Source organism: Chenopodium album, chromosome 27 (genome assembly GCF_948465745.1).
Source record: "Chenopodium album chromosome 27, dcCheAlbu1.1, whole genome shotgun sequence".
NCBI classification, from domain to species: domain Eukaryota; kingdom Viridiplantae; phylum Streptophyta; class Magnoliopsida; order Caryophyllales; family Amaranthaceae; genus Chenopodium; species Chenopodium album.
The window spans coordinates 11,754,497-11,781,772 of NC_137860.1; the positions used below are offsets into that span (position 1 = coordinate 11,754,497).

Genomic DNA, 27,276 nt, shown 5'->3' on the forward strand with positions numbered 1-27,276 from the left:
TTATGATGGGTCATGCCAAAGCTGGGCATCATATTTTTGATTGGGGAGTGGGGGTAGGACAAATTCTACACTTTTAATTGGTTATACTCAACAAGGTTACCTAAAGATAAAGTTTAGAACCTTGAAGCTAAGGGTAATAATTAAACATGTGATGGTTAATTATTCAACCAAGAATTACAAAGAGTTGTAATCAGTAAAGAGTTTACTCACCTTGAAAATGTAATGGTTGATGGCAGGGCCAAAGTCCGGTCAATTATTGCACGAATAAAGGATCTTGGAATCATTTAATTCAATTGGGGTCAATTAACATTGAATAAATGCTTTAAAGTTACAAATTTAATTCGCTTATGGTACTTTAAATTTAATAAACATAATTGAATTTTGCGTTTACTTATTAGTAACATGTCGTTTTAATTTTATTATTATATATAATCTCCTCGATTGAAAAATAAAGTTGAGAAACGTTCTCAAAAAGTTTAAAAGATAATCCATAAACCTATATTCCAATTTTGCTAAGATTGTTCTAAAAGGCAAGTTTTAGAAATTCATGTCACATGTCTAAGGTTGGTTTTATTCAAAATGTTTGAGTAAAATACCAACACATCTTCATTTTGAAAAATGTTTCAAGGGATATAATGAGATGGGAGGTACAAATCCTCCAAAAGACAAGTATAGAAATCCAATAAAATCTCTTATCTTCAATATGATTGAATATGAGAAAGTGATTGGAAATCTCTATGATCAAAAGTTGATCAAATGATAGTATTCTTCATCTATTTTATATAGAGTTTAATACTTGATTAAACTCAAATATAAATAATGATAGAATAGACTTAGTAAAATCATGAAAAATGCTTAAAGTAGTTGAGCAAGGTATCATTTTGAACTTAAGAGAAATGTTCTAAGTGGCTCAAATGGAAAGGTTTAGGAATATATGAGGATTGCATTAAGAAGTTATAGGCCAAGAATTGCAAACAAGTTGCTACTTCTCAAACCTAGAACTACTTACATGCTAAAAGTTGTTATGAACAACAAATGTTTCTAATTAAATGGATCTATTCCAATTGATTAGATACTACCTCATACAGTTGGAAGGTAAAAGAATGGAAATGTTCCAATTTAAGAATTATATTATAGAAATTGATTTAGCATATTGCTACTTCTTGGACATATGATGTCTTGTTTAGATCACTCATTGCACAATTTGGTCGAACTAAAGGAAGAAATTAGCTAAAGGAGGAATAAATCTACAAGTTTAGAAGCAAATGTTGCAACTTCACAAGTAGAATCTACAAGTTTGGAAGCAAAAGTTGCAACTTTACAAGTAGAACCAGTATTTCACCACTAATAATTGGCTAGAATTAAATAAATGATATTCATTCTTGCCATTATCAAAACACCATTCAATGTTAGTAATGACTAAGCATCGAAGATTCAAAAACGTGGAATAAATGTTATTCTATGCTTCTTTGAGTCATAATGTGTTTTGAATTGCTAAATAGGTTTAAAGTTCTATATGATAGAAATAGTTAAACCATTTCTATGTATATTAGTTGTCTCTAATATGTCAATTAATTCGAATGAAAATGAAAATTACATGCGGAAGATCCAAAGGGATGGACTTTCAATATCATTGAATTATGAATCCATTGATATATGTAATTATCATTCTAATTTGAAACTTTGACAAAGTCACCATTTAGAGAAATGATGTTGCGAACTAAAGGTCGAATACATATCGATGTAAGAAAACCAAAGGTTCAAAGGCTAGAGACAAACAATGAAACTTCATTTGTGATATGATCACTATTTATGCTTAGTTGAAGCATGGAAATGAAGATTTTGAAAAGTTCAAAATGTTCAGTATGAAGTTCAGTATCAACTTGACAAGATAATGATTACACTACAATATGATTGAAATAGTGAAAATTTAAGTCAAGACATGTACTTGGCAACACATTCGAAATATTGCGATATGATCGTAATAATGAGAATTTAAGCCAACACATTGATAAACATCCAAGAGTTGTGAAATCGTTTTACAACAAAATCCGAAAGAAAACCTTGTGAAGTGTTTCTGAAGGGAGCTATCAATCTATATGAGATATATTTTGATAATGGATGTAAATTACCTATCTTCCAACCATTGTTCAAGGTATATACTTTTAAGATAAGCTACAAAACTAAACAAAAATTACATAGGTCAAATCAGAATGTAGCAAAGGCTTCAAATGTGATATGGATAAGAAAAGTTCTTATGAAGTTTTTCTACAAAGCAAGGAATAAAACATGTATTAAACCGTTTGATGCATGTTCGATTCCTATATAGAGCACAGGGTACTACTGCACAACCATACTTAGCACAAAATGTTTGTTGCTCAAGTAGGTGCCCTTATGGAAATTGTTCCAAAAGGTCAAGTGGGAGTAGTATAAAACTCGAAAGAGTTTGAGAAAAGCAACAAACAAACGTGGTTCAAACCATGATTAGTTCACCCTATGCTAAATATGCCTCCTCAAAAGGCAAGTGGGAGTATAAGAATCTCGAAAAGTTCGAGAACCTTGAAAGAGTTCAAGAAAAGTAATTTCGAAAATCTCGAAGAAATTTGAGAAGTTATCGAATAAAAGCAACAATATGAGCATGATTCACCTCATGTTACAAATGACAACGCGTGGTCTCATTAAGTGTAATGGGATTAATAACCATGTGTCGAAGGTAGTACATTCCAAGTGCAAATCCTCTATTGTCGTTTCTCATTGAAAACTAAACAAAGTTGTATGAATTTCAACTGTTGCATAAAAACCCACAATGATGACTAGCATATGTAAAACTTAGCCAAAGAAATATGATTTCATATTGACTAAGAGTTCTAAAATATTCATTTTGGAACATGATGATTATGCAAGTAATAAGGATGATTTGACAAGTTATAACTCCAAGTGGTTAAAACCAGGAAATCTGCAATAGATTCTAAGTCTGTAAGCAAGTGTATGAAACTTGAATAATTTGCCTAAACTGGGTGAAACCCATTGTAAGCAAAGCAGATAAGAAAGAAAAATGTTTTCTAACTAAAGCAAAGACTTGTTAAGGATTCAACAAATTCTTAGTATGACTATGACTATGATGAAACCTTTACATTAGTCATGTTGCAAAGATCTATTAAAGATAATTTAGTGATTTCTACCTTATGAAATTTGGTAGATGGATTTCAAAACACTTTCTTGAAATTGTTCATGAAATAAGATTTGTATATGATACAATCAAAAGTTTAGAGATCCAATAATCCTAGGGATGCATAAAAGATCCATAATGGATTGAAGTTAGCATCAGGGAGTTAATGTTCTTAATTTTGTGAGTTAATCAAATCGTTTGATGTTCTCGTAAAATAAAGAAAAGGTCTTTTATGTATAAGATGTTTAGTGGGAGCTATTAAGTCTTCTTGGTCTAGTATAAAGAGCAATTATTCATTGCTTGAAGAGTCAAGTGGTGGGTAATGTATTTTATATGAAAATCTTGAAGAAGAAGATGAGTAAATTTGGGATTCAAGATCTATATAGATAGGTCTCGAAGGATGTTTGAGTTTTGGTTAAGAAGCTTATACTGATAAGATTCTTATAGGATTCAACATTATATTGAAAGGAGTTTCAATCCTATATAACATGGCACATTGCTTAATGATTTAATACTTTAAGAAATGTTGATGAAATTAAGATTTTGAGTGATGATCCTTATGCAATTTGCAAAGGATGCATCATGCATGTCATGGACTATACTCGTCTATTTGATTCACGTGTTTTAAAGAACAAGTGATGATAGATTTCAATCGAAATCCAATGTAACGTTGGAATACAAATTAGAAATTCCTAAGTTCTTTGCGAAAGGGCGAAGGAAAATTCTTAGTGTATGGAGATGAAAATGATTATAAGATTTAGAAATTGCAAAGTTCATGTTTATGAGAATGTCTCATGAACTCTACTTACTAAACCCCTTCCATGACCAAGGTATGAGAGTCATACTAAGGTTTTTGGATTGAAGCAAGTTATGTAATTTTAGTTGTGTATGTTTTGAGAAAGCATATTACAAAAGTAAATACATTAGCTTGCAGAATTATGTTTATCAATTGAAACAAAGTTTCAATCTTATTTAATCGTGGTTTCAAGATTAAATAAAATGTCCAAAATAATTATGAATTGATGGGCTCACTAGGTTGATGACCTTTTGAATGAAACCCCACAGGTGAACTAAATTCATACATTATTTAAGTTCCTAGTTCGGAATAATTAAACTGGACATAAATGATTTCCAATAATGGACTAGCATGTTAAGATTGATTGGATAGCGCAGTTTCATGGGCTATAGGAGCGTAGTGATGCTCGATCAATCACATGGATATGCATGAATGATGCATGATCGAGCTATAGACCTACTTTGAAGTTCAAGTATAGAGCTTCCGGATATATTAGTGGATTCCTTTGACATGAGTGGAACATTGATCTCATTCAATGATTGTTTTAACTGTGGTACATTCAAACGTCTGGCCGTAACTGGAGATTATAAAGGATGTTTCCCGGTTACTTCATGAGTTGAGTGGGAGCTTTGGTTGCCACAAGATTGGATCGAGTCTACCTAATTAATTAGGAATGTGTCTTGGCCCTTGAAGAGGGAGAATTCAGAAAATGCATGGCCGTGCTCAAATGGATTACATTGTAACCATTTGTTTTGTAATTCTAACTCAGATTTCAAGAAAGATTTGTAGATTAATATGATCACGACATAAGATGCAATCATATTATCAAATCGACACACATTGACTTAAGGAATTTGAATATTGCGCACTTGTCTCAGACAAGTGGGAGATTGAAGGAGTTATGTCTTCGATAAGTGCAATTACTAGATATATCAAGGATCACTATTATGGAGATAATAAGTTCATTCTATAGGGTCGTCAATATCTGGTGCTAGATATGATAATTGATCTTTGGGTTAGTTAAATAGCCCAAAGCCTTATAGAATGGATCCTATGAGGTCACACAACAAGGGTATTGGGTTAAACAAGTAAGAGGCCCATTAATGGGCCTCATGAGATTATGACATACCATGTAGAGTGTTGGGCTAGAGTAGTGTGTTTAGGATAAGGGTTTTGGGCTTTTGACATGGGCTCTTATTTAGAGATGTGATCTATAAATAAGATCCATGCCTAGGGTTTGTAGCAAGCAGTCATAATTCACACACTGTGAATTTTGACATCAAGGCAACCAATCCCAAAACCCTAAAACATTCTCCTCACTCACGGCCCTCCCCTCTCCCTTTCACGTCCGTACGTGCGGCGCCCCTCATGGTGGCTCGTGGTGTTCGTCGTGGTGGTTCATGGTTAGCTCGTGTCTCTCTTCTCCGTTGAAGGTTGATTGAAGCGTTCAGTCACGACTAACTAGCATTAGTGGAGGTTTAACTTGTGCCCGTGGACCAAGTAGAGGAATCACGCTTGGGGTTCTTTATCTCCCTTTGTTCTTGCTCGATCGCACGTGGAATCACGCTTTAAAGGTACAATTATTTGTTCTTTATGTGTTATGCATTAGATCCTTTGATTAGGTACTGTATGAATATGATTCATGTTTATTTCCGCTGCGTAGTACCTATAAACTCCTACACCGCGGCCCCCTGATCATCCTTTGGGAGCAGGGGATATGTCGCGCTTGTGCCGCGGGCGCGGGTTAAAGGGTCCGCGGGCGCTGGAGTTGCCCAAACAGCCCGCAGAGTTTGTTATGGATTCCGTACCCACTTCCCCGCGGCTGCGGGTTTGCTTGGAGAGGGCGCGGGAAGTCTGAGTTCCTTCTTTGCATTTAAATAAACTTGTATTTCCTTTTTGAATCTAACTTTTTGATAATAATCATTAGCTTAGTTTTAGAGAGAGAAGTTAGAGAGGAGTTAGAGAGAAGTTCTTGGATTTGGACTTGTAACTCAACATTTGATCAATCAAGTTTGGATTTCTTCATTTTCAATCATTAATATTAGTGTGAATCTCTTCCTTTATTTCATCTCACCAAGGTATCTAAAGGGCAAGGAACCATTAGCCATTCCAAGAACCTGCTGAAGCTCCAAGATACCCCCCTAATCACTTTTGTCTAGATTTGCAGATAAACTAGAAGTTTCAGATAATTTCTGAAAAGCCTAAAAGAGAAGCTTAATAGACCCCAGATTAACTCCTAGCAAATAGCAGCATGTCATCTGCAAACATTAAATAAGTAATCCCAAGCTTCTCACACCTAGGTTGAAAATTGAAGTCTGGATTCTTAGTTATATCCTGCAAACACCTTGACAAATACTCCATACACAAAGCAAAGAGAAAGGGAGACATAAGATCACCTTGTCTTAACCCTTTTTTTGGTTGAAAAGGAGCAGAAGGGTAACCATTAATCATAATTGAGTAAGTGAAGTTATACATCTCATGATCCAGCTTATGACCCTGTTAGGAAACCCCAACTCACCAAGCATATCCTCAAGAAAACCCCATTCAACAGAGTCATAGGCTTTCCTAAGGTCTATTTTCAACATACACCTAGGAGTAACAAATTTGTGAGAATAACTCTGTTGCAAGCAAGAAGTTATCACCTATGTGCTTACCAGGAATAAACCCAGCCTGAGGTTCATTCACAACTGACCTTACAACCCTTGCTAATCTAGCAGTAATGACCTTAAAGATAAATTTATAGACTAGAGTACAACAAGCTATAGGCCTATATTCCTTCACATAAGAGGGGTTCTGAACCTTTGGAACCAGGGTAAGAGTAGTACAACTCTAGGAATTCTCTAATACACCAGTGTTAAAAACTTCCAAAATAACTTTATAAACATCATATTCACATGATTCCAAGCTTGTTTAAAAAAATACAACATTGAACCCATCTATGCTAGTGATCAATTTCAGAGTGAGAGACAGGAGCAAAAAAAATATCAATATCATCAGAGGAAAGCTATTTCCAGGCCCTAACAACAGCAACATCAACAGATGGTAAAGTACTGGCAGCAGATTCCAACATATTTTGATAAAAGCTAAGAATTTCAACTTGAATCAACACATGTCGCCTCTTGATTGGGCCACGTGTCACCATGAAATTGGAGCACGTATTTGGGGTATTTTTTACCATAAACAGCAAGCATAAAAATAATTTTTTAGTTAAAAAGCCAAAACTCGGCCCGAAAAAGCCCAAAAACCCGTTTTGGCCCAACAAGACTGCTACTTTTTTACGGGTTTGGGCAAGAGAAATTGTGTTAAGGCCCAACCCGACCCGATTTTTTATCACCTCTAAAAGAACCGCTAATACTATATATAGAACCACTAATACCATTAGTTGTTCTATTTGAAGAACCTCTAACACCATTAGCGTTTCTATTTAAGCTAGAAACGCAATCAATATTAGCGGTTTAATACTAGCTAGGATGAAATATATAAAAAATAAATAAAAAATAAATAAATAAACTAATAATCAAGCTTACATGGACGATATGGTGAGAAATTTTTTTTAAACCAACGTATATATACGGAATTAGTTTACAATATAGCATTATTTGCGGAAATTGCTCCGTTTTTATGAACGTGTTTTAATATATTGTATAGATAATATATATAGATAGATGGGGTAAAAAAAAAAAAAAAAAGTAAAACTTAATGTATAGAAGGCAAAATGAATAGTGCACACATTTGTGTGCGCCTCTAAGCTTGTATATGATAAACAAAACTTCTCTATCTCTCTCTCTAACTCTCTTTATCTCCTCTATTTCACCAAATTCTGTTGTCTCAAGCAGTAGAGCTTAGCTCCTGCAACAATTTGTTTGACAAAACTACTCATTCTTGTTCTCAAACGATAGAACATGAGGTACTCTAATTCAATCAAGTTAAACTTTCTTTTCTCACGTATAAACTCCAACTTTTTGGATATGGGCAGGGTACAACAAAACCCTACAAATGATGAAAAAAGAGGCTGGGTGAGGTTGGAAAAAAAAAAAAAAAAAAAAACAGTAGCTTAAAGACATGCAAAAAATAGCTCATGTAATTAAACGAACAGTACTTAGCTAATGATCCTTATATTAACCCAATTTACATATACAGATATATTGCTTGATATATATTTAATTTCTTCATCACCACCAAACAAGTTGATGATATGTGTATTTACATGGATGGTTGAATGAAACTTGACCTGTATCAGTATGAATTGATCGAATTATCTAGTCAGCACTTTGTAGTGCTTAAACTTATCATGGCGAGCTGCCTCTTGAAATCACTAATCATGCTCTTTAAGCATCTATTCGGATCAACTAGCCAGCACTTTGTTGTGCTTTAACTTATCATGACGAGCACGACGAGCTGCCTCTTGAAATCGACGATCATGCTCTTTAAGCATCTGATCCAGATCTTTTGAAGGATGGAGTAGTGGGCCAGATAAGTGAATTCTGTCACTGTCATGTGCAAGACTTTGCTGGATAGACGGAAACAGAAGAAATAATGCTTAAATTGACATTTAAAACATTCTAGTGTACTGTCTGGAAAAATTTCGAGCTTCTAAGTAGAAGACAGCCAGCAGAACATATATGTTGTTATAGATGTTAAAGGAGAGGAAGCTTCAATATGATGACTTTAATCAAATGATAAAGTTTACACTCAAACTCGATATTTGACTAATGTAACGCACAAAAAGGATTAAAAACTTACCAAAGCCGGTCTCCTTCGATGTGTATTTTCTTCAAGCTGATGGGAACCCATCATACTGCCAGAGTAGTGCAACCAATCATCATTTCTTACTCCCTCCAAATCATTAATAGGCCCTGAAAATCTTTCTGCTGCATCAGTTGCCTTTTTTTTGTTCAAAAGGCCAAATCTTTGGCGATTATCATCAATAACTGAAGTCCTACTCGGCACCAAACTAGATGATGTTACATTTGGTAGTCTTGAAAATGATGGAGGATTATTCAATTTCCTCTCACCATTTGACCGTCGATCCACACGAGCTAATGGACCTGAATATACACCTCTCTGGTGAAGGCGGTCAAAGATTTCTTTACTCACTTCTTTGACAGCTTCTGAATTACCCGTAGAACCAGAAGAAAAATCCATTTGAACAGGCCATAACTCATTTTGAGGCATAAATTGGGATTGACTCTTCTTTTTCTGCAATTCAATCATGGTATAATGAGCAAGAGGGCATATGAGCAAGTCAAGCAACAAATTGGAGGAACTTTCTAAAGAAAGAGAAATACAAGAACAAAATGACATACAAAAGAGGATAGACAAAATTGCCAATCCATAAATATATACACAACATCATTGACAATTTATATATGGGACTTGCAAAACTGGAGGCAGCAAAATTTGAATCATAATACTCAAAATGTGAAGGATAAAAGGTTGTTCCAGAGACCTGTATAGAGGTCAATAATTCTCTAGATAAAATGCTATTCAGCAATAAGGTCTCACATTCAGGAGGGATTCACAATAGCAAGTTAGCAACACACTTCTCCCACATGCTAAAAGAAAGGGCCCAACATACCAAACAATATCATTAAAACGTGCAATCTATTCATTACTTTGTTTATTTCAAGAAATGGTCAGCAAAAGATTATGAAAGCATTATATAAGGCAATAAGCCTAGCATCAAAAGATAAATAACTTACATACATGTGGTACACTGATGTCAAACTATTATCTACAACAAAATATATAGCATTTTAAAGACCTGAAACTTTAATGATGCATCATATCCTACAGAAACTGAGCCCTGGATATTTCCCTGTAAAACTATTCTAACAAAGGCATTCTATTAGAGTACAATGTACCCAGCAGAATTAAGAAAATACAAACATTCTTGTTATTAAAATGGGAATATTTACTTGTTTACATGCTATTAGTCTACATTAGGTTAATACAAGGAAAATGATATAGAGCTTGGAGTTTTGTAAAATAAAGTTTTCATGCTTATATCAATGATGATGGAAATTTTGTCAACTACCTTTTAAGTTATTACTTACCTTTTTACTTCAAAGTTTGTGGACAACTACCTTTTATTAAACTTTTGTTTTGGTACCACTACCATTTGACAGTTTCCGTCATAATTTCCATTAACCTAAATAAATAACCCTAATTTTAATCGAAAGAGCAAGAGAAAAAAGGATGTAAAAGAACAAATTATAACCACAATTCATCTATTGATTGTTCGAATGAAATTAATTTAGCACAGAGTTTACTAATATATCCTCAAATTGAACACACATCTAAACTAGGAGTAAATTAGCTAGATTGAAACTAAAATAACTCACATTCTTCATTAAAATGCTATGTTACAAGTCTAGTACGTTGATCTCAAATTATTATGACACGGGGACTTTGTCCAAGATTTAGACATGAGTACGGGGAGGCAAATAATTAGTATGAATTAATAGTTTCCAGCTGTTTTAGAAATATTTTGCTAAAAAAACCTGAAAATACAAAATTGGTCTATTATAGAAATATAGAAGAAAAGTAGTTTCAGTAAATTTGTAACAGTATTAAGAGGCGGGACTGCGGGATATTATAACACTCACTGAAAGACAAAAAAAAAAAAAAAAACATTTTAATCTTCTCAACATTTTACTTTTACTACCACATTCTTTATCTCTCTCCACACCCGCCTACTTAAATCAGATTATTTCTCCTCATTACTTTTTTTTTTTTCCAGGCCATCTGCATTATCTCTAGTCACTTTCTGACCACTAGCAATGAATTAAACACCTCCATGGGGATCGTTTCGCAAGAGCTTACGAAATCCCCAACATATTACATTTGTTTCTCTTCAATTGTTATGCTAACTAGTGTATGGTCCAAGCGTTGCACCAGATTGCTACTCAAATAAATCTTGTGATTATACTTCCTCCGTTTCTATTTATTTGACGCGTTTGATTTAGGCACACATATTAAGGAGAGGAGAGAGAGTGAGAGAGAATGAAAAGACAAGTGGGGTAGCTTGTAAATGCAAGGTAAAAAGTTACCCCATAAGGAAACGTGTCAACTAGAAAAAAAACTTCCTAAATAGGAATACGTCAACTAAAAAGAAACGGAGGTAGTATGTATTTAATAGTCATGGTGCCTTTTTTTAAAAAAAAAAATTAAAAAAAAAAATTTAGACCTTGTGATTTGCAATTAAATACATTTTTTTTTTTAATGTTTATAACATGGGTGAAAATTGGCTTAGATGGTTCAATAACTATCCTTCTTATAAAAGGTTGAATGTTTAACTCTTGTGCTTTTAAATGGAGTAATGTTGGTTGATTGAGTGATAAAGGTTGAATGACATAATGATAATGGTTGAATGACACGTGATGTGGCATAACGACAGTTTGAGTAGGTAACGTGGCTTAAACCATCTACGTGACAAATACACGTTCTTAATAACGCCGTTTAATATAATAGTAATAGTACAGATTTGTAGATCTAGGATTTCAAGAATTAATGATTTGAAATAGTCGTGTCCAAGAGTAATTGGTCGGGTTAACCCAAATTTCATGCCCAAGTCATGTCGTGTTATATGCTCGAGCCCATGTAACATAGTTAAATGTTTCACACACCTTATACTATAACAAAAGGTCATGTATTTATATATCAATCAATCGAAGACTTAATCCCAAAAGTGGGGTCGGCTACATAAATCAAAAGTGATTCTTCCGTAGACATCCACATTATGTGATGTGACAAAGTTTTACATTGGCTGTTACTTGCCTACTGTAACCCTCCTCCTGTATCCAAGCTTAGTTGGCGGAGTTTCGAATCTATATAAAAGTTTGAAATTAAAGGTAAAACAATAAAATTTAAATTTGGGGTAAATAAACAAAATTTAGCATTAATTTGGCGTTTGAATTAACAAGATTTAGTATTAAGGTGTGTAAATGGGATTAAATGAATGCAAACAAGGTTAATTAGGTTTGAAATCTTTGGATGTAGGTACCACAAACAGTAGTTTTAATGAAATCCATCAAATAGTGGTGATATTAAAACAAAAACAGAATAAAAGATAGGTGTTCAAAAACTGGCATAAAAGGTAATTGTTCATAAACTTTGAGGTAAAAGGTAGTTGATCGCAAAAGTAATAGCTTAATGGTAGTTGTTGACAAATTTGTAATAATTACACATCTTTGTAATGTATAAATTTCAAGGAAGGGGAGAATTTAGGATTTAGGTGAACAATGTGCATATCATAGAAACAAAAGTTCATCCTCCACAAAAACCTAATGAAAGAGAGTTTATGCAAGTCTTTATAGAGATATTCAAATATAAGGTCGTAGAAAGGGATGACAACATAAAAAACTAGGAGGAGATTAAGATATTAGTTGTTTGAATCTTTATTTAGGCTGAAAATTGCAAAGATATTGAAAAACAAACCAAGATGTAGTCACAAAATTTGAGTAGCTCATATAAAGAGCAACAACTAGATATCGTGTGGTAACTAGTGTTAAAGGGAAATTTAATAAGATAACTATTACACCATCTTATATGGGTCAGAATGCAAGGAAATTAGGAAAGACCGTATTAAGAAGATGACTGCAACAAAGATGCATATCTTGGGATGGATGTGTGGGAACACTTTGTGAGATGGAATTCAATAAGAAGATATTTGAAGGTCGATTGTCGGCAAGAACTTTCTTTAAATTCTTTCTAAGGAATGTAACCTTGTTTTACTTACAAGTGTAGAATTAATTTGTTTGCTGAAAATGTGTACTTGGTACACACAATTTTGTTTCCTAATTAGATTAGAATTAATTCACCTATGTTCTTTTTTTTTTTTTTCTTTTAGAATTAGTTATCTTTTCCTAATAAACTTTTGAGTTGCTCGTTAAAAAGAGATTGTTATTGCTGAAATGAAGTTGGATTGTTTTTTAGAATTTTTGTTAGGTTTGAAGGAGTGAACTCTATCAAAAATTCCTTGGCAAGTCTAAACCCAATTAACGATTGGTTGTTTATGTTTAGTCTAGACTCTGAAGAAATATACTAGATTTAAAAAAAAAAAAAATTGAATAAACCTCAATAAAAAAAATTAAGATATGTGAAGCTCTAAATTAATTTTATAACCCTTGCATTATGAAAATTGAGAGAAGATTATTAAAAATCTTAGCTCAAAAGCATCAATTTCCTTATCAATAAAAGTTGCAACATTTGAGGATATAATAAGAGTGATTCTGCAAGATTTGTTTGGGATGTGCAATAGCGAGCAGTAGATGCACCAGCAATGAAAACAAAGTGATGAAAATGGATTTACATTAGCATATACGATGCAGATCTTGACGACCTTAGGATAAAACTTAGAAGACAACAACTTCTAAGGGTTCGGCAACAACGTTGAATTCCAATCAACAACGTTAAATTCCTGTTCAAACTCTTTACAATAATCCTCTCACTTAGGTTTAAGCATTAAAGCTCAACTCATATTCAGCTAAAATCAATCTCTACTTATAAAAGAATACAATGATTCCTTTATTCAACTAACATAAACCCTAAAAAGATTGACAAAATCTTAAAAACAATAAGATAAAGGAAATTCTCAATGGTACTCATGACTCATGAGTCTTTTTTTTTTCCTAAATGGTAAACAATAAAATATCAAATTATCTTTGGTAATCTATATTTTGTATAACTAATTCAGTGGCAACATTAGTTAAACATTTTAAGAAAATATTAACCATGGTTAACGTTTTAAAAGGGAGGGAAAAGTGAAATGCCTAAAATACCCCTATTTTTTTTAAAAAAAGACCCACCCACGTCTTCCCCCCTCCCACAACTAAGGGTGTTCAAAAATACCCGACCTGAATGACCCGACCCGCTGTCCCGATGACCCGGTGTAAAATAGCCGGGTATTTGTTAAAAAAATTGTCAGTTTTCGGGTCGGGTCGGATACCTGACCCGGGAAATTTATGTTGCTGTTGTGTCCGGTCATGGGCCGATCTATGTAGTTCGCGGGTACCCGTTAAGTCCCTTTTTTTTTTCCCTTCTGGAATCTTTAGTTTTTACTTGTTAGGGTTTATAGTTTATTGCCTTTTCAAACTTTACCCTCACACAGCCGTTTTCCTCTCCTCTCTTTCTTTCTTGGGTTTTCCTCTAATCTCCATCTATACATCTCTTTCTCTAGTTATCCTCTTAATCTCTAATCTCCATATATTCATTTGTAATTCTCCAATGTCTTTATCTCTAACTTGCGCTATATTCTTCAGTAGATCTCATAATGGTGGAGGTAGGTAGTTCGATTTTATGAAAAGGTCTTCATTTTTTGGGTTATAATCAAAGAAATTAAAGGTGGCCTGGCCATGGTGGTTGATACTCCTTCATAGTGGGTCTTCGATGATTTCTAGGTGTGAATCAAGGGAGGAAGATGGTGTATAATAGTTGTGTTGATGATGAGGGTTGGTGTTGGTGAATGATGTAAGCTAATAACGAAAATTTGGGTTTCTTTTTTTTTTATTTAATGTTCAATACAACTAAAAGATCTAATTAAGTTGTACTTGACTTCTTCCAATTGTATGTAATTTTGGTTCTTCTTAACTTCTTCCAATTGTATGTTAGTTTGTTTATAATTTTTCACATTTTAATCTAGAAAACTGTCAAATCTAATTCGGATATCCGGGTACCCTGTGACCCGACCCGACCCGAAAAAATGGGCACCCGAAACCCGGGTACCCAACTTACTTGGGTCAAATCATGGGCCGAGTTATAAACTACCCGAAGATCCAGGTACCCGCTATTTCGGGTACCCGGGTTGAACACCCCTACCCACAACCCAGCCACCCTCTGCCTACCTAGTACCCACGACCCCAGCGCCAGCACAACCCCATCGGCCATTTACTCTTTCTTTCTTTCGCGATGCCCGCCATCATAATCATCATTTTCACCATTAACAGAACACCCACCATCATCATCATCATTTTCAACATTAACAGCAGTCCTAGGTTTCATCGAAGATCGAACCGGGCTAACGGATTTCCGGCTCAACAAATCGGGTCAATTTTGACTGCGATTGCTAGAAATCGATGTTAGATCGTCAGGGAGCATGGTTTTGATGCAGATTTGCTTCTGGATGTTCGTCCGAGGTTTTGCCGTAGGTAACATGAGAATCTGGAGCTTACTTCACGAACCCTATATCGAAATTGGCGAGGTTGTTGGGAATTTGTCGTTACTAGATTTGAAATTTCAGATGATATTTGGGGTAAGGGTTTTCAAACGCCATTGTTGATTGGGGATGGTTGGGGTTTTTCGAGGGTTGGGGTTGCTCCCTAAGGGTTTAGAGTTTCGTGGGGGTAGGAGGGTGGCTGATGGTCGAGGGAAGGGGAACGAGGTTATGTGGGTGGTGGCTGCTGGTTGGCTGGCTATGATGGCGGGGTTAATGGTTTTTTTTTTTTTCTAAAAATAATTTAATTGTTAAAAAATAAAAGAAAATATGATTTTCAAGGATATATTAGTCATTTCGCCTTTAATTAACTATGGTTTGGCTTATAATTATAGATTAATCAGTGATAATTTGATTTTTTTATGTTTACCATTGAGAAAAATAAAAAAGTTACGAGCACCATTGAGAATTTCTCAAGATAAATTTAGATTCCTAATGAAATAAATCACATAAAAATAATGATGATCAAACTATATATTTATCCTGTTTTTAAATATAAATATATCTATGTACTACGAACTAAATAATAATTAATAAAAGCCGTATACTTGCTCCCGCGTCAATATATCACTAGATAGTAGATAGAAGTGAATGAAGGAAAAATATGAGGACCACAAGAGATAATACCTTAGTTCATGTAGCCAACCTTATCTTTTTGGGATTCAAGCTTTATTATTGTTGGTATTGTTGTTGTAATAACTCTTCGGTCTATTATCATTGGTAAATGGTGACCAAGTGTAACGGCTGAGCCACGTTAAAGTTTTGTTATTTATATTTTCGAAGTCTGATTTTTATTTTTTTTAATCATATTGTAAATCTTTGGGACTGCATCCACTAATGTGATTACTGGGATTCATTCTAACACTCTGTACACAAGTTAGTTCAGCTTAAATTGAGCAGCAAGAGATAACTCAGCTAACAAATTATGTATGTAATATAGCCTCATACTTCATACTAAAAGAACATATAAAGTTTACACTACCTGCAATGATGAAACAAAGTCCGCATTAACTTTGGCGGATACAGTAGCAATAGATTCTTGTGCGCTTTGCTTTCCTTGGTCAACCCTATCATGCCTGCCTCCTGAAGCATGACGTCTACAAAATCAACAAAAAAAACATAGCCAACCAAAATTAGAGGAATCATACCCGATGAAGGGGGGGGGGGGGGGGTGTGGAGACACTGAGGATTGCAAGCTATACATGTGATTATGTGAAATTAACTATAAAGAAGAAGGATTTTAGCTATAAATTGTCAATCTTTAGACCAGAAAATTAACATGAAAATATTATGCATGTAACAAAATTCAACATAAGAGAATGTTGCATTAGTGAGCCCAAACGAAAGCACAGCTAACGAGGACTATAAATCTTTTGGAAGCAAATGGAATATAACTTGCATGCCGAAAATAACAGCACAATGATTTACACAGAAAAGGCTGATTTTATTAGTTGTGAACTACACAAAAACCCTAAATTGGCAAAGAAAACATAATTCGAAAGAACTTCCCAAAGCATAACTTAATCTATCCACAGATACACCAAAATAGATTGTGATCAAACACTTGCGCCAAATTACTCAGTGTATAACCAAAATGAGCAGTTCTAATGGACTTCATGAAAATAAACAGAAGAACATGAACACCAAATTAAGTTGTATTAACCAGCAGTAAAAGTTACTAGTTTGTATGAGAGGTGCTTGGGAATTATAAGTTGGCACTGAACAGCATTACACATGTATAATGACATAATATGACACGAGCAAATACTGTAATAAATTTAGATATATTGATTAATCTACTGTAAGGCATTTCAAATAAAAAAAATTTACAAAAAATTAACAAAAAACAAAAAAAAATTAAAAAAATAAAAACAGAAACTCTCAATGGTAGCCCCGTACTCTTGACTTTCATCAACGGTTAACTATATGTTAAAACTAACTTTAAATAACTATTGTTAACTATCTCCATTGTCTATACCCTACATCAACTTCACACTATCACCATTATTCTCTGTCTCTCTCTCTGTCTCTCTCTCTCTGTCTCTCTCTCTCCTTTTAAAAATCTAATACAATTCGAAATCTAACACAAAACCAATTAATCTTTCTCAATTCATTCTACGCCAACCCATCAGAAATTCAAAGAAGTTTTTGATATTAATATTGGGGATTTTTCAAGGCAATTTTCAGATTATGTTATTTTTTTGGATTTTCAAAGTATTGATTTAACCGTACTCCATTTTCTCTTCTGCTCTTTGATTTCCTCAATACATTACCATCAACCACATTATATTTTTAATCACAAATCCCATCAACACAACCTTATCATCATCATAAATCATATAGCTAGGATTGAAGAATGGTCTTCACTCCTACGAAATATACAAAGCCAGACAAGGGGTGGTAGTGGCAGCGGTGGAAGCTTATGCAGTAGTGGAGGTTAGGTCTTACAATAGAGGTGGTGGTTTGAAAAGGAATTGAGGGGGAAAAAAGGTGAATGAGTGGGGTTGAAAGATTTAATAGAATCTATAACAATATTGAAACTCCAAAGAACAATAAGTTATCATCATGTGTCATCCTTCCTTCAACATAATATTAAAACTCCAAAAACAATAAGTTATTATTATGTGTCGTCCTTCCTTCAACATTATTTGGTGCAACATGAGCAATGATATGTATATGTATATATATACATAGGGGGAGGCTCTCGTGAGAATTTGTCTTATGTGAAAATTTTTCTAATGTGAAAACACTTTTTATGTTCTAAAATTTTAACTCTTATGTTCTAAATTTTAAATCTGATGTTCTAAACTTCTCCTTAGGTATTCTAAATTAAATCAAATGTTCGAATTTAGTACTCACATGTTCTAAACCATAAATTAGTTAAGTTTGATATCATAAATTTTAAAAAACTTGTTCCAAAATTTTAACTTATATGTTCTAAATTTTAAAACGTGTGTTCAAAGATTTTTAATTATATATTCCAGATTTTAAAGCGTATGTTCTATTTTTTTACTCGTATATTCTAAATTTTTTACTCACACGTTCTATATTCTATATTATTAATTTGTTCTTAATTTTTATTCACATGTTCATAATCTTAAATCAGATTCTCATGTTTAAAATTTCATAAAGTAAATTTAATAAATATTTAATCACTTGTTCTAATTCTTAAATCAGATGTTCTAAACATATTACAAATTATTACTCATATGTTCCAAATTTTAATTTGAGTCACATGTTCTAAATTTTTACTCGTATGTTCTAAATTTGTACTGACATGTTTTAAATTTAAGATAAGTTCTCATATAAGTACAAATTCTCACATATGGGCCTATTTTCACCGGATCCATCCCCTATACATATATGCATATGCATATACATATATGCATACATATGCATATATGTGTATGCATATGCATATATGTGTATGTATATATATATATATGTATGTGTATATATATATGTATGTGTATATATATATGTATGTGTATATATATATATATATGTGTATATATGTGTGTGTGTGTGTGTGTGTATATATATATATATATATATATATATATATATATATATATATATATATATATATATATGTTTGTTGTTTGAATATATTTTCAGATTTTAGTTTACTATTTTCTAATTTTTCTTTAGGTATGTAGTTCTACAAAGATAAGGGAATAATTCATAACAAATTTGACTTGGTAATTGAGTTAGTAAAGAGTGATTTGTTCCTTCAAAAATTATGTTTTCTTTTTTTTCTCGATAAGGACGTATATCTAATACTTTGGGCTGTAAGCAATTTTTAATAATTTTTAATCAGATTTTATCATTGCTCCACAATCAACTTGGCATCATAATCTTAGTGCATACTCAAACGACCCTAGCCAGCGTCAACCCCCCCCCCCCCCCCCAAAGTATTATATATATATATATATATATATATATATATATATATATATATATATATATATATATATATATATATATATATATATATATATGTTTGTTGTTTGAATATATTCTCAGATTTTAGTTTACTATTTTCTAATTTTTCTTTAGGTATGTAGTTCTACAAAGATAAGGGAATAATTCATAACAAATTTGACTTGGTAATTGAGTTAGTAAAGAGTGATTTGTTCCTTCAAAAATTATGTTTTCTTTTTTTTCTCTTCTTGAGTTGAATTTAGATTTTAAAATCTCACTTGATGTATGTTCTTTAACACCAGATAAGGACGTATATCTAATACTTTGGGCTGTAAGCAATTTTTAATAATTTTTAGTCAGATTTTATCATTGCTCCACAATCAACTTGGCATCATAATCTTAGTGCATACTCAAACGACCCTAGCCAGCGTCAACACACCCCCCCCCCCCCCAAAAAAAAAAAAAAAAAAAAAAGAGAGAGAAATAATAATAAACATTTGTTTGTAAATGCTTAGTTAAGCAGCTTGTTAAAAAATAATGGTCTGTAATAGCTTGTATACTTTACTTTTTTATTGCATAAACTAATGGTAGTCACCTCATGAAAAGGTTGAAACCAATTTTTTAGAGCACAAACTACTAACTGTTGTGAGGGGTAAAAACTCTGGATTTCTGGAACCATGCATTAACTTCTGGTTTCTAGAACTAATACCATCGCACATCAAAATCCTTTTTCCAAACGTACTCAAAGGCTGAGGTTTGTCATAAACTCGTAACTATCCAAAACAGAATACAAATCAGCCTATTGCCCCAATTACTGACCATTTTTCCTATCAGTTGACTCTTGATATCAACACAAGACTATCTAAATTCGTATTTATTTCCCCTCCATTCATCAAATTTTCTTTATGGTAAGGAGCAGGTGATTCATCAAATATAGATCATTAGGAAATATGATTATAGACAGAGGACAGTTATATAATAACAATGAGCTCCAGAAAATGAAAAGTACCTTCGGATTTCTTCCTCACGTCTTCTTGCATCTATCTCTTTGCTAGGGGGATATTTAGGCAAGGTTGAAGGATCGCAAGCATGGGGCTTAGACGTAAAAAACTGCAAATTAAAACATCAAATGAGATCAAGAAATAATAGCAGGTATGACACAATTCACCAACTGAAAAGCAACTACCTATTTTGATATGTGCTCAATGAAAATCCAAAGCAAGATAGACAAACAAAATGAAGTACATTCACATGGTAGAGCAAGGCATATGAGTACAAAGCAAGATGAAATAACAGCATAAAACAGGCAGTAGTTCTCGATCAAAACGAAAGAATTTTTAGCTCGAGAGAAATGAAATAATAGTATTACAAGTTTTAATAAGGTGTTCCAACAGTGAAAAGTTTAGGATGAAAATTAGTTCGAGAGAAAATGCACTTTAAATCTTCTACTACGTAAAACAATTTGGGAACCGTACCTAGCTCATTTTGACACTAATATAATGCAAACGGACCTGTACTGTTATATCCGCTACCGTTTAGTTTAAGACAACAGAATCTGTCTTATTTTTGCAACTTTGAGGAATTTGATAATTGCAGGCAAGAGAAACAAAGCCTTAATTATGAGGAGACGGTAGCGAATGCTGGTGTGATGAGAGAGAATGATTTTACAATTCTATAAGAGGAGATATGAAAGATCTTAGGAATCTCCTCACTAGGACTAGCATACAAGTGGTTTAGAAATTTATATTGCTTCACTGGTATTCAGTGTAAGGCACATCAGCATGAAACAATTTGACACTGTCAATCCACCATTGGAAAGTCCATGACATGGGAGTCTCTACTCCTATGTTTTCCTAAAAACAGACCTTTTTCCGAATAGCAATCTGCTTCTCACAAAGACCCATCTTCATAAAAAATCAAAATCCCAGATCTTTTTCTAGAGCCACAAAGCCACATCAGCCTTTAGAAATAAATCTGAAGAATCTATATACGAGTTGACACCTTAGAAGTAACGTCCGCATTTGATTTTGTAGAATATTATGCACCCGCTCTTGCTTCTCACTTAACCTCAACAGACAACAGCCTTTCACTAATCTTTATAGGCTTATCTAGAGTCCCATTCACCTCGCTAACAGTCAAATAAATTTGAGAATCACAATATCTTCTGCCAGGGAAATTATAAAGAAAGACCATATAAATCGAACACTCAAACAGCATAATCAATAACCTCACCAACCATCCCTTACTCTTTATCACCCAGAACAGGGGAAACAACGGGAGGAGAGAGAAGGGGGAGGGGGGGGACCTTGCAAGCAATCTCCTCTTTGTTTAGCTAAGTGCAAAGTTAACATATTTGATCAAAACAATAAAAAATCAATACATCCTTTGTTTTTTATTAGATGACCACTTTCTAAAAATAGATGTTTCAATTTAGATGCATCACTTTCCCTTTTAGTTATAATATTCCCCCTATTTCTCTCCTATCACATAGGCCCTCTTTTTTTTTCTCTCTATCGCCCTCTAATCCAAAAATCGCGTAGGAGTGCGCAATTACAAAAGTGATGTAGCTAAAAAAACAAAGGAAATTTAAGCCAACAGTCAACCATACAAAATGAGCAAGACCATCTTTTGACAAAATTGCACTCAAATACACAACAATGAGTTCAACATGCGAAATCAACTAGTGTTTTTGAGGATTGTATCAGCTACATGTTATTGATAATTCCAAGGATGTTTTTTAATGTCTGGTAAACAGAAGGAAATTTGATTACAAAATTAAATAACAGAAAATTAAATTATATAATGTTGAGAGCACTCACAAATCACAATCTAAGATACTTCAGATTCAATTTTAAGTGTAATTGCAAAGAGATTATTTCATAACATGATACCAGATCCTAATTTCCAAAGTTTACCAGGATTCAATTTACTTCATCAATCAATTCACACACCTCACTCTCAAGAGCAAAAGCAGCAGTTCCACGAGAGGCAGGGTCTAAAGAGAGTAGAGTCTCAACAAGAGACAATGCAGGAGCAGATATGTCTTGAAATCTTTCAGCAACACGTCTTCTATAAGGTCTTTGAGGTTTGAAAGCTGTTGAATGGGGTAACTTTGATTTTTCCCAAAATTCCTCGGGTGGAGAGCCACAAAGTTTGAAAATCTTGTGCAGTTGTTCAACCTATTAACATATCCAAACTTCCTTTAGAAAATACTTTTACTGAAAGGAAAAACTTAAGTTATACAAGCCTATTTTTTCAGCTTATTCACTCAGTAGCCAAAAATCAATAAATTCATACAATAAATGCTTTAGCTGTTTGTCATCTTCTTTCAAAGGCGAACATTCACAATGCAACTTTGATGCAGCATAAGTAGAAAAAAAAAAAAAAAAAAAAAAAAAAAAAAAGAAGAAAAAGAAATACAAATTTCCAAGAGTAATAATTTTTTTATACCTTGGGAGTTTAATAAAAAAAAAAAAAAAAAAAAAAAAAAAAAAAAAAAAAAAATCCATGTACCATGACAAACATGTTACAAGGACTTTTTAAGCATTTACCCAGTACAAGCAGCACTACAGCAATCCCCTCATCCCACATCAAATTCCACATACACCTTATTAAGTGTTTTGGTAAACAATCACATTCTTTCTATTGTATTTGCTCTCCTTTTGCCTACAATAAGAACTACCTACATCACAAATCTTAAGTATGCAGAATGAGAATAGGATCAAAATTCATAGGTTGGTGATTTTTCACTTCATGGAGGGGGGTTTTTGGGTATACATTTTTAGATTATAATTCACCATACGAATTTGCTCAGTGCTCTTAACTCATTAAACTATACTAGTGATGCAGTAATTAATAGGTGGGTTAATTTATTGTTTGATTTGTTTCTCAAGTAGTGGATCTATAAAGATAAACCGATGAAAAGAAAGGCATATTTTGCATTGAGAAGGTCAAAGGGTAATAAGAACGAGAGTCTTTAGTGACCACCCCTTGTGATTTTATGTGGGTTTCTACAGTTTAAAACATTTTCCTACCAGTATTTTGTCCCTTCATTACCACATAACTTTACAAGTTACAAACCCCAACTAACCCCCCAGCACACGCACACCAACATGTATATTACCTCTGTCCTTCCAGGCATAATGGGTTTTCCAGTATATAATTCTCCAAGAATGCAACCAGCACTCCACAAATCTACTGAAACCCCATAATGAGTTGCTCCAAGCAAAAGTTCAGGTGGTCGATACCATAAAGTTACCACTCGACTTGTCAATGGTAGGCTCTTCGAAGGATCAAAGAAAGTTGCTAACCCAAAATCCGCAATTTTCAAGATGCCACAATCATCAATCAAGAGATTTGAACCCTTAATGTCACGATGCAATACACCATGTCTATGACAATATTCAAGGCCAGAAAGAAGCTGCTGCATAAAACATTTTACCTGACAAAGAAAACCTATTTGAAATGAGGAATAATACATTCAACAAATATAGTCTAAAAAACAAGTACACAAGCAAACAGTTATAATGTTGGTACCTGTGACTCTGTAAACTTCAGTCCTGGAAGTGATGCAATTCCTGTGAGGTCATGTTCCATGTACTCAAATATAAGATATAAGCTGCTAGATGTAGCAGATGCAATTAGGCCTTCCAATTTAATTACATTAGGGTGATCAAGTCTACGTAGTATAAGGATTTCTCTTGACATGAACTTTACACTCTCCTGATCGAGATTATCAAATCTTACTCTTTTTAAAGCAACGATCTTGCCATTAATAAGATCCCGAGCCTTGTAGACACTACTATAAGTTCCCTCCCCAATCTGCAAGAATAGAGGCAAATATACCTTAACTAAATATGGATAATCCAGCCATTGTAATCTATGTATGTATAAAAAATGAAGGTAGTTTTCTAGATTTAATTATTGAGTAGCAAATTACAGAGCAACAAACATAATTTTTAGCAATGACGTAAAATTATAAGGGAAAAAAAAAAAAAAAAAAAACAGTATAAAATAGACTAAAAGTTTTCTCTGCAATAAGACCACAACAGTAAAAGACTAATAGACAATTAAATTTTCTCCGTCATAAGACTATAAGAGTAAAAGACTTTGTCCTGTATAGCTTTGCTTTGCAAGCATGACAAAATATTAAAGAAACCCAAAAAATTCATGTCACGAGCATCTCTACACAGATAACACATAAGATATTAATTAGCTTCTGAAGTAGCAAATTAAATCCCAAGTAATAGTCATTGAGAAACTTGAGCCACGATAATTTAAATTTTTCTAGGAAGTGTGAAATGAGTCATGTCTTAAGGTTTGTACTGCTGGGATCTGGAAAATTACTCGAGGATAAAATTTGTGTTCAGAATTGAAAATGTATCCAGCTTCAATTTTTTCACATGAAAACCCTTTATCTAACTGTACTTGTTCTCTTTCCCTTATTCAAATAATAAACAGTAAAAATAATTTGAATTTGTTAAAAATAATTTCAATAAAACTAAGCTAAGTTCAAAATATAAGTTCAACAAAAAATAGTTTAAAATTAGTTTAAAGTAAAAAAAGTTTAAATCGGTAACATTAAAGAACAAATACAATATAGTATCAGGAAAAATAAGCTTTAATCAATAAAAATAATTAAAAAGAACAGGGCCTAAACTAAGGTTACTAAAACTCATTTGTAGTAGTAAAATATAAACTCCTACTCAAATTTATATGAACCTATTGTTTTGAGATAAAAGTAAGGATGTCCCATTGAGTTTGCCCCATTCCTATGATAGTGTTTCCTCCTACCCCTCCCCCCTTCCCCCCCCCCCCCCCAACCCATGAGCAACCAAAAGAAACAAAAAAGGGGACATGGGGCAATCTTAGTGGAGTGTGAGAGAAACGTGAGAAGATAATTGATAGTCCATGATTATCTCACCACTATTGATACTTCAATGGGAAAATGTAACTGAGATGGTTGCAACAAAAGTTAACATAAGATCATAGTCATCACACTCGTATTATCATCATGACACTAGAAAAATTGTAAGAAGCAAGTAGCATGGTATTAAATTTCAGATACAGTCGCAATCACAGTAACAGCCACATAACCACTTTTGCGAGCAATGTGGGTGAAATGTGGCTGTTGCAGCCTAATATATCTGTCGCAGTATGCTCAAATTCCTTTACTAAGGTCGGCTGGTCACAATGTGGTGATAAGGCTAAGATTTAATAAAATGGCAAGTAGTTGATATTTGTCATCGATTTCACCTTAGGTCCAATCCAATTACAAATTTTCAAGCAGATACACATAAAAAAATATTAGCCATTTGTCTAAACTTAGGGGCATTTATGATCCTAACTAGCTCCCAAACAGCTCAAAAATATTACTAGACAAAAGCTTAGAAGTACGTTATAAGTATTTTATTTTACATATTATAACAGCTCTGAGCTCACCTAAGTAAATCGTAAATATTGTTACAATATTGTTAAGAAACCCAAAAGCAATAGCAAAACTGTAGTTATATAAACTAGCATGACATAAAAGATTAAAAACTCAAGTTGAATTTTAATGTAGGTCGAAATTGAGAATTTAAGTTCAAAAAAGCTCAAGACAGAACTCGAAATCAAAGCCTTATCTCGGCTTAGCTTATAAAGACATGGAAACCAAATAAAATCTTTTGTAAGTCTCCATGCTAACTAGCCTGAATTATTTCCTTTAGGTATCTCTTCATAATTTATATCACAAAACCAACCAAATGAAAAGTCACTGGTCCTCTACTTATAAGTATACAGATACACAATAATGACTTAGGAACATCAAAGTTTTTAAATAGAGGTAAGGGGGACATTAAGAAAGTAGAAACGCGAGTAAATTGGAAAGAAGGCGCATACTTTGTTCAATCTATCGAAAGAGTCTGCACGCCGAGGAATCCAACCCGATACAGCTTCCCCAGCCGCCTTAGCAAGCCAAGAAGGCCAACCAGCAGCAACCTGCTCACCTTCCCAAGCTTTAGGAACTACGATAATATCTGATTGATGCACTAAAACATCTTCAGGTTTCACTCTACTCTTCTCAGAACGGTCCTCACATAATCGAATCGAAGTGTTTGCCTTTCTATCAATCAAAGACGTTCTACTATCACTTCTGCTCATCAATTGGGAACCTCCTTCTCTACTCGAAGACGTCGTTCGAGACAGTCTCTTACTCGGTACTCTCTGCCTAGGACTCCCACCACCATCTTCAACAGCCTTGGGCTTACTACTTACACACCCCATTGGTGTATCGATGACACAGCTAAATTGAACCTCAATTTATTATGTACATACTTTCACACACCTCCAATCAACAACAAATTATGCAAAAACACCACAAACTTATAGAAAATCTAACAATTTCCAAAAACTCAACAAAATCACAGCTCAAAACTTGCTTCTAAATCGCACCAAGTATTACATTTATGCACTTTCCAGCCCATCGAAATTCATTAACCAATCTTTAAGCAATCAAAAACCCACTTAATTTGGAGGAAATTAAAGCAATAGATTTAAGAATCGGAAATTACCCAGAATCTCAAAATCCACAAGAAAGTATTTGGGACCTTGAAAGCTTGAACTGAGTCAAATCGTGCAACTGGTAGCGTGTTGAAACAAGACCCTGAAAAGGAAAAAATAAAAATAAAAAGTAATTAGGGTTTAAAAAATCAAATGATGGGCGCTATTTGTTTACTTTTTCAAATCTATTACGGAGTACTTACGGATTAGCCCGATCGATGCTCCAGATTATTTTTTTTAACATTTGTAATAAATAGAAAGATTTATTGTTTATTATTTATTTATTCAATATTTGTTTATTTTTTTGAGGGCTTCAATATTTGTTTATAGTTTATAATAGATTCTCATTAAACCTTTGAATAAATTATTTATGAAACAACTATTAACTAATTATACAAACATGTTCTTGTATATAATTTATAAAATGATAAAAAAAAAAACATAATTAATATCAAAATAATTAAATAACTAAAATTTATAAAGATAGTTAATTTTTTTTGCTTGTATATTTTATCTCGATGATCATAATTTGCAAATAATAGGATCGATTGTTTTTTTTTTTTGGATTGCAGTGATTAAATGTTCAGATCTCCATCCAATCCATATACTTATATATATTTATGAGTCGAGTATTGA

The 27,276-nt window shown here is 33.4% G+C and overlaps 1 protein-coding gene across 1 annotated transcript; it reads right to left on the bottom strand.

Annotated features, from left to right (window-relative positions):
* Positions 1-8,055: 8,055 nt before the first annotated feature.
* LOC145621623 (putative serine/threonine-protein kinase At1g54610) lies at positions 8,056-26,762 on the bottom strand. The gene is made up of 8 exons (XM_081676345.1): positions 25,981-26,762; positions 23,638-23,922; positions 23,225-23,542; positions 22,053-22,280; positions 20,111-20,211; positions 16,160-16,274; positions 8,709-9,164; positions 8,056-8,475 (listed from the first exon to the last, which is right to left on the bottom strand). Exons 1-8 carry the CDS (start codon positions 26,362-26,364, stop codon positions 8,311-8,313), a joined length of 2,052 nt encoding a protein of 683 aa, XP_081532471.1. The 5' UTR covers positions 26,365-26,762; the 3' UTR covers positions 8,056-8,310.
* Between the last annotated feature and the right edge of the window lie 514 nt (positions 26,763-27,276).

What these genes read in the sequence shown, in the direction of transcription:
- LOC145621623 (XM_081676345.1), bottom strand. Translation starts at nt 26,364, where the DNA reads ATGGGGTGTGTAAGTAGTAAGCCCAAGGCTGTTGAAGATGGTGGTGGG. An exon ending in CTTTTGCTCTTGAGAGTGAG is followed by an intron (nt 20,212 to 22,052) that starts GTGTGTGAATTG and finishes TTTAATTTGCAG; the next exon opens with TTTTTTACGTCTAAGCCCCA. An exon ending in ATCGAAGGAGACCGGCTTTG is followed by an intron (nt 8,476 to 8,708) that starts GTAAGTTTTTAA and finishes CCGTCTATCCAG; the next exon opens with CAAAGTCTTGCACATGACAG.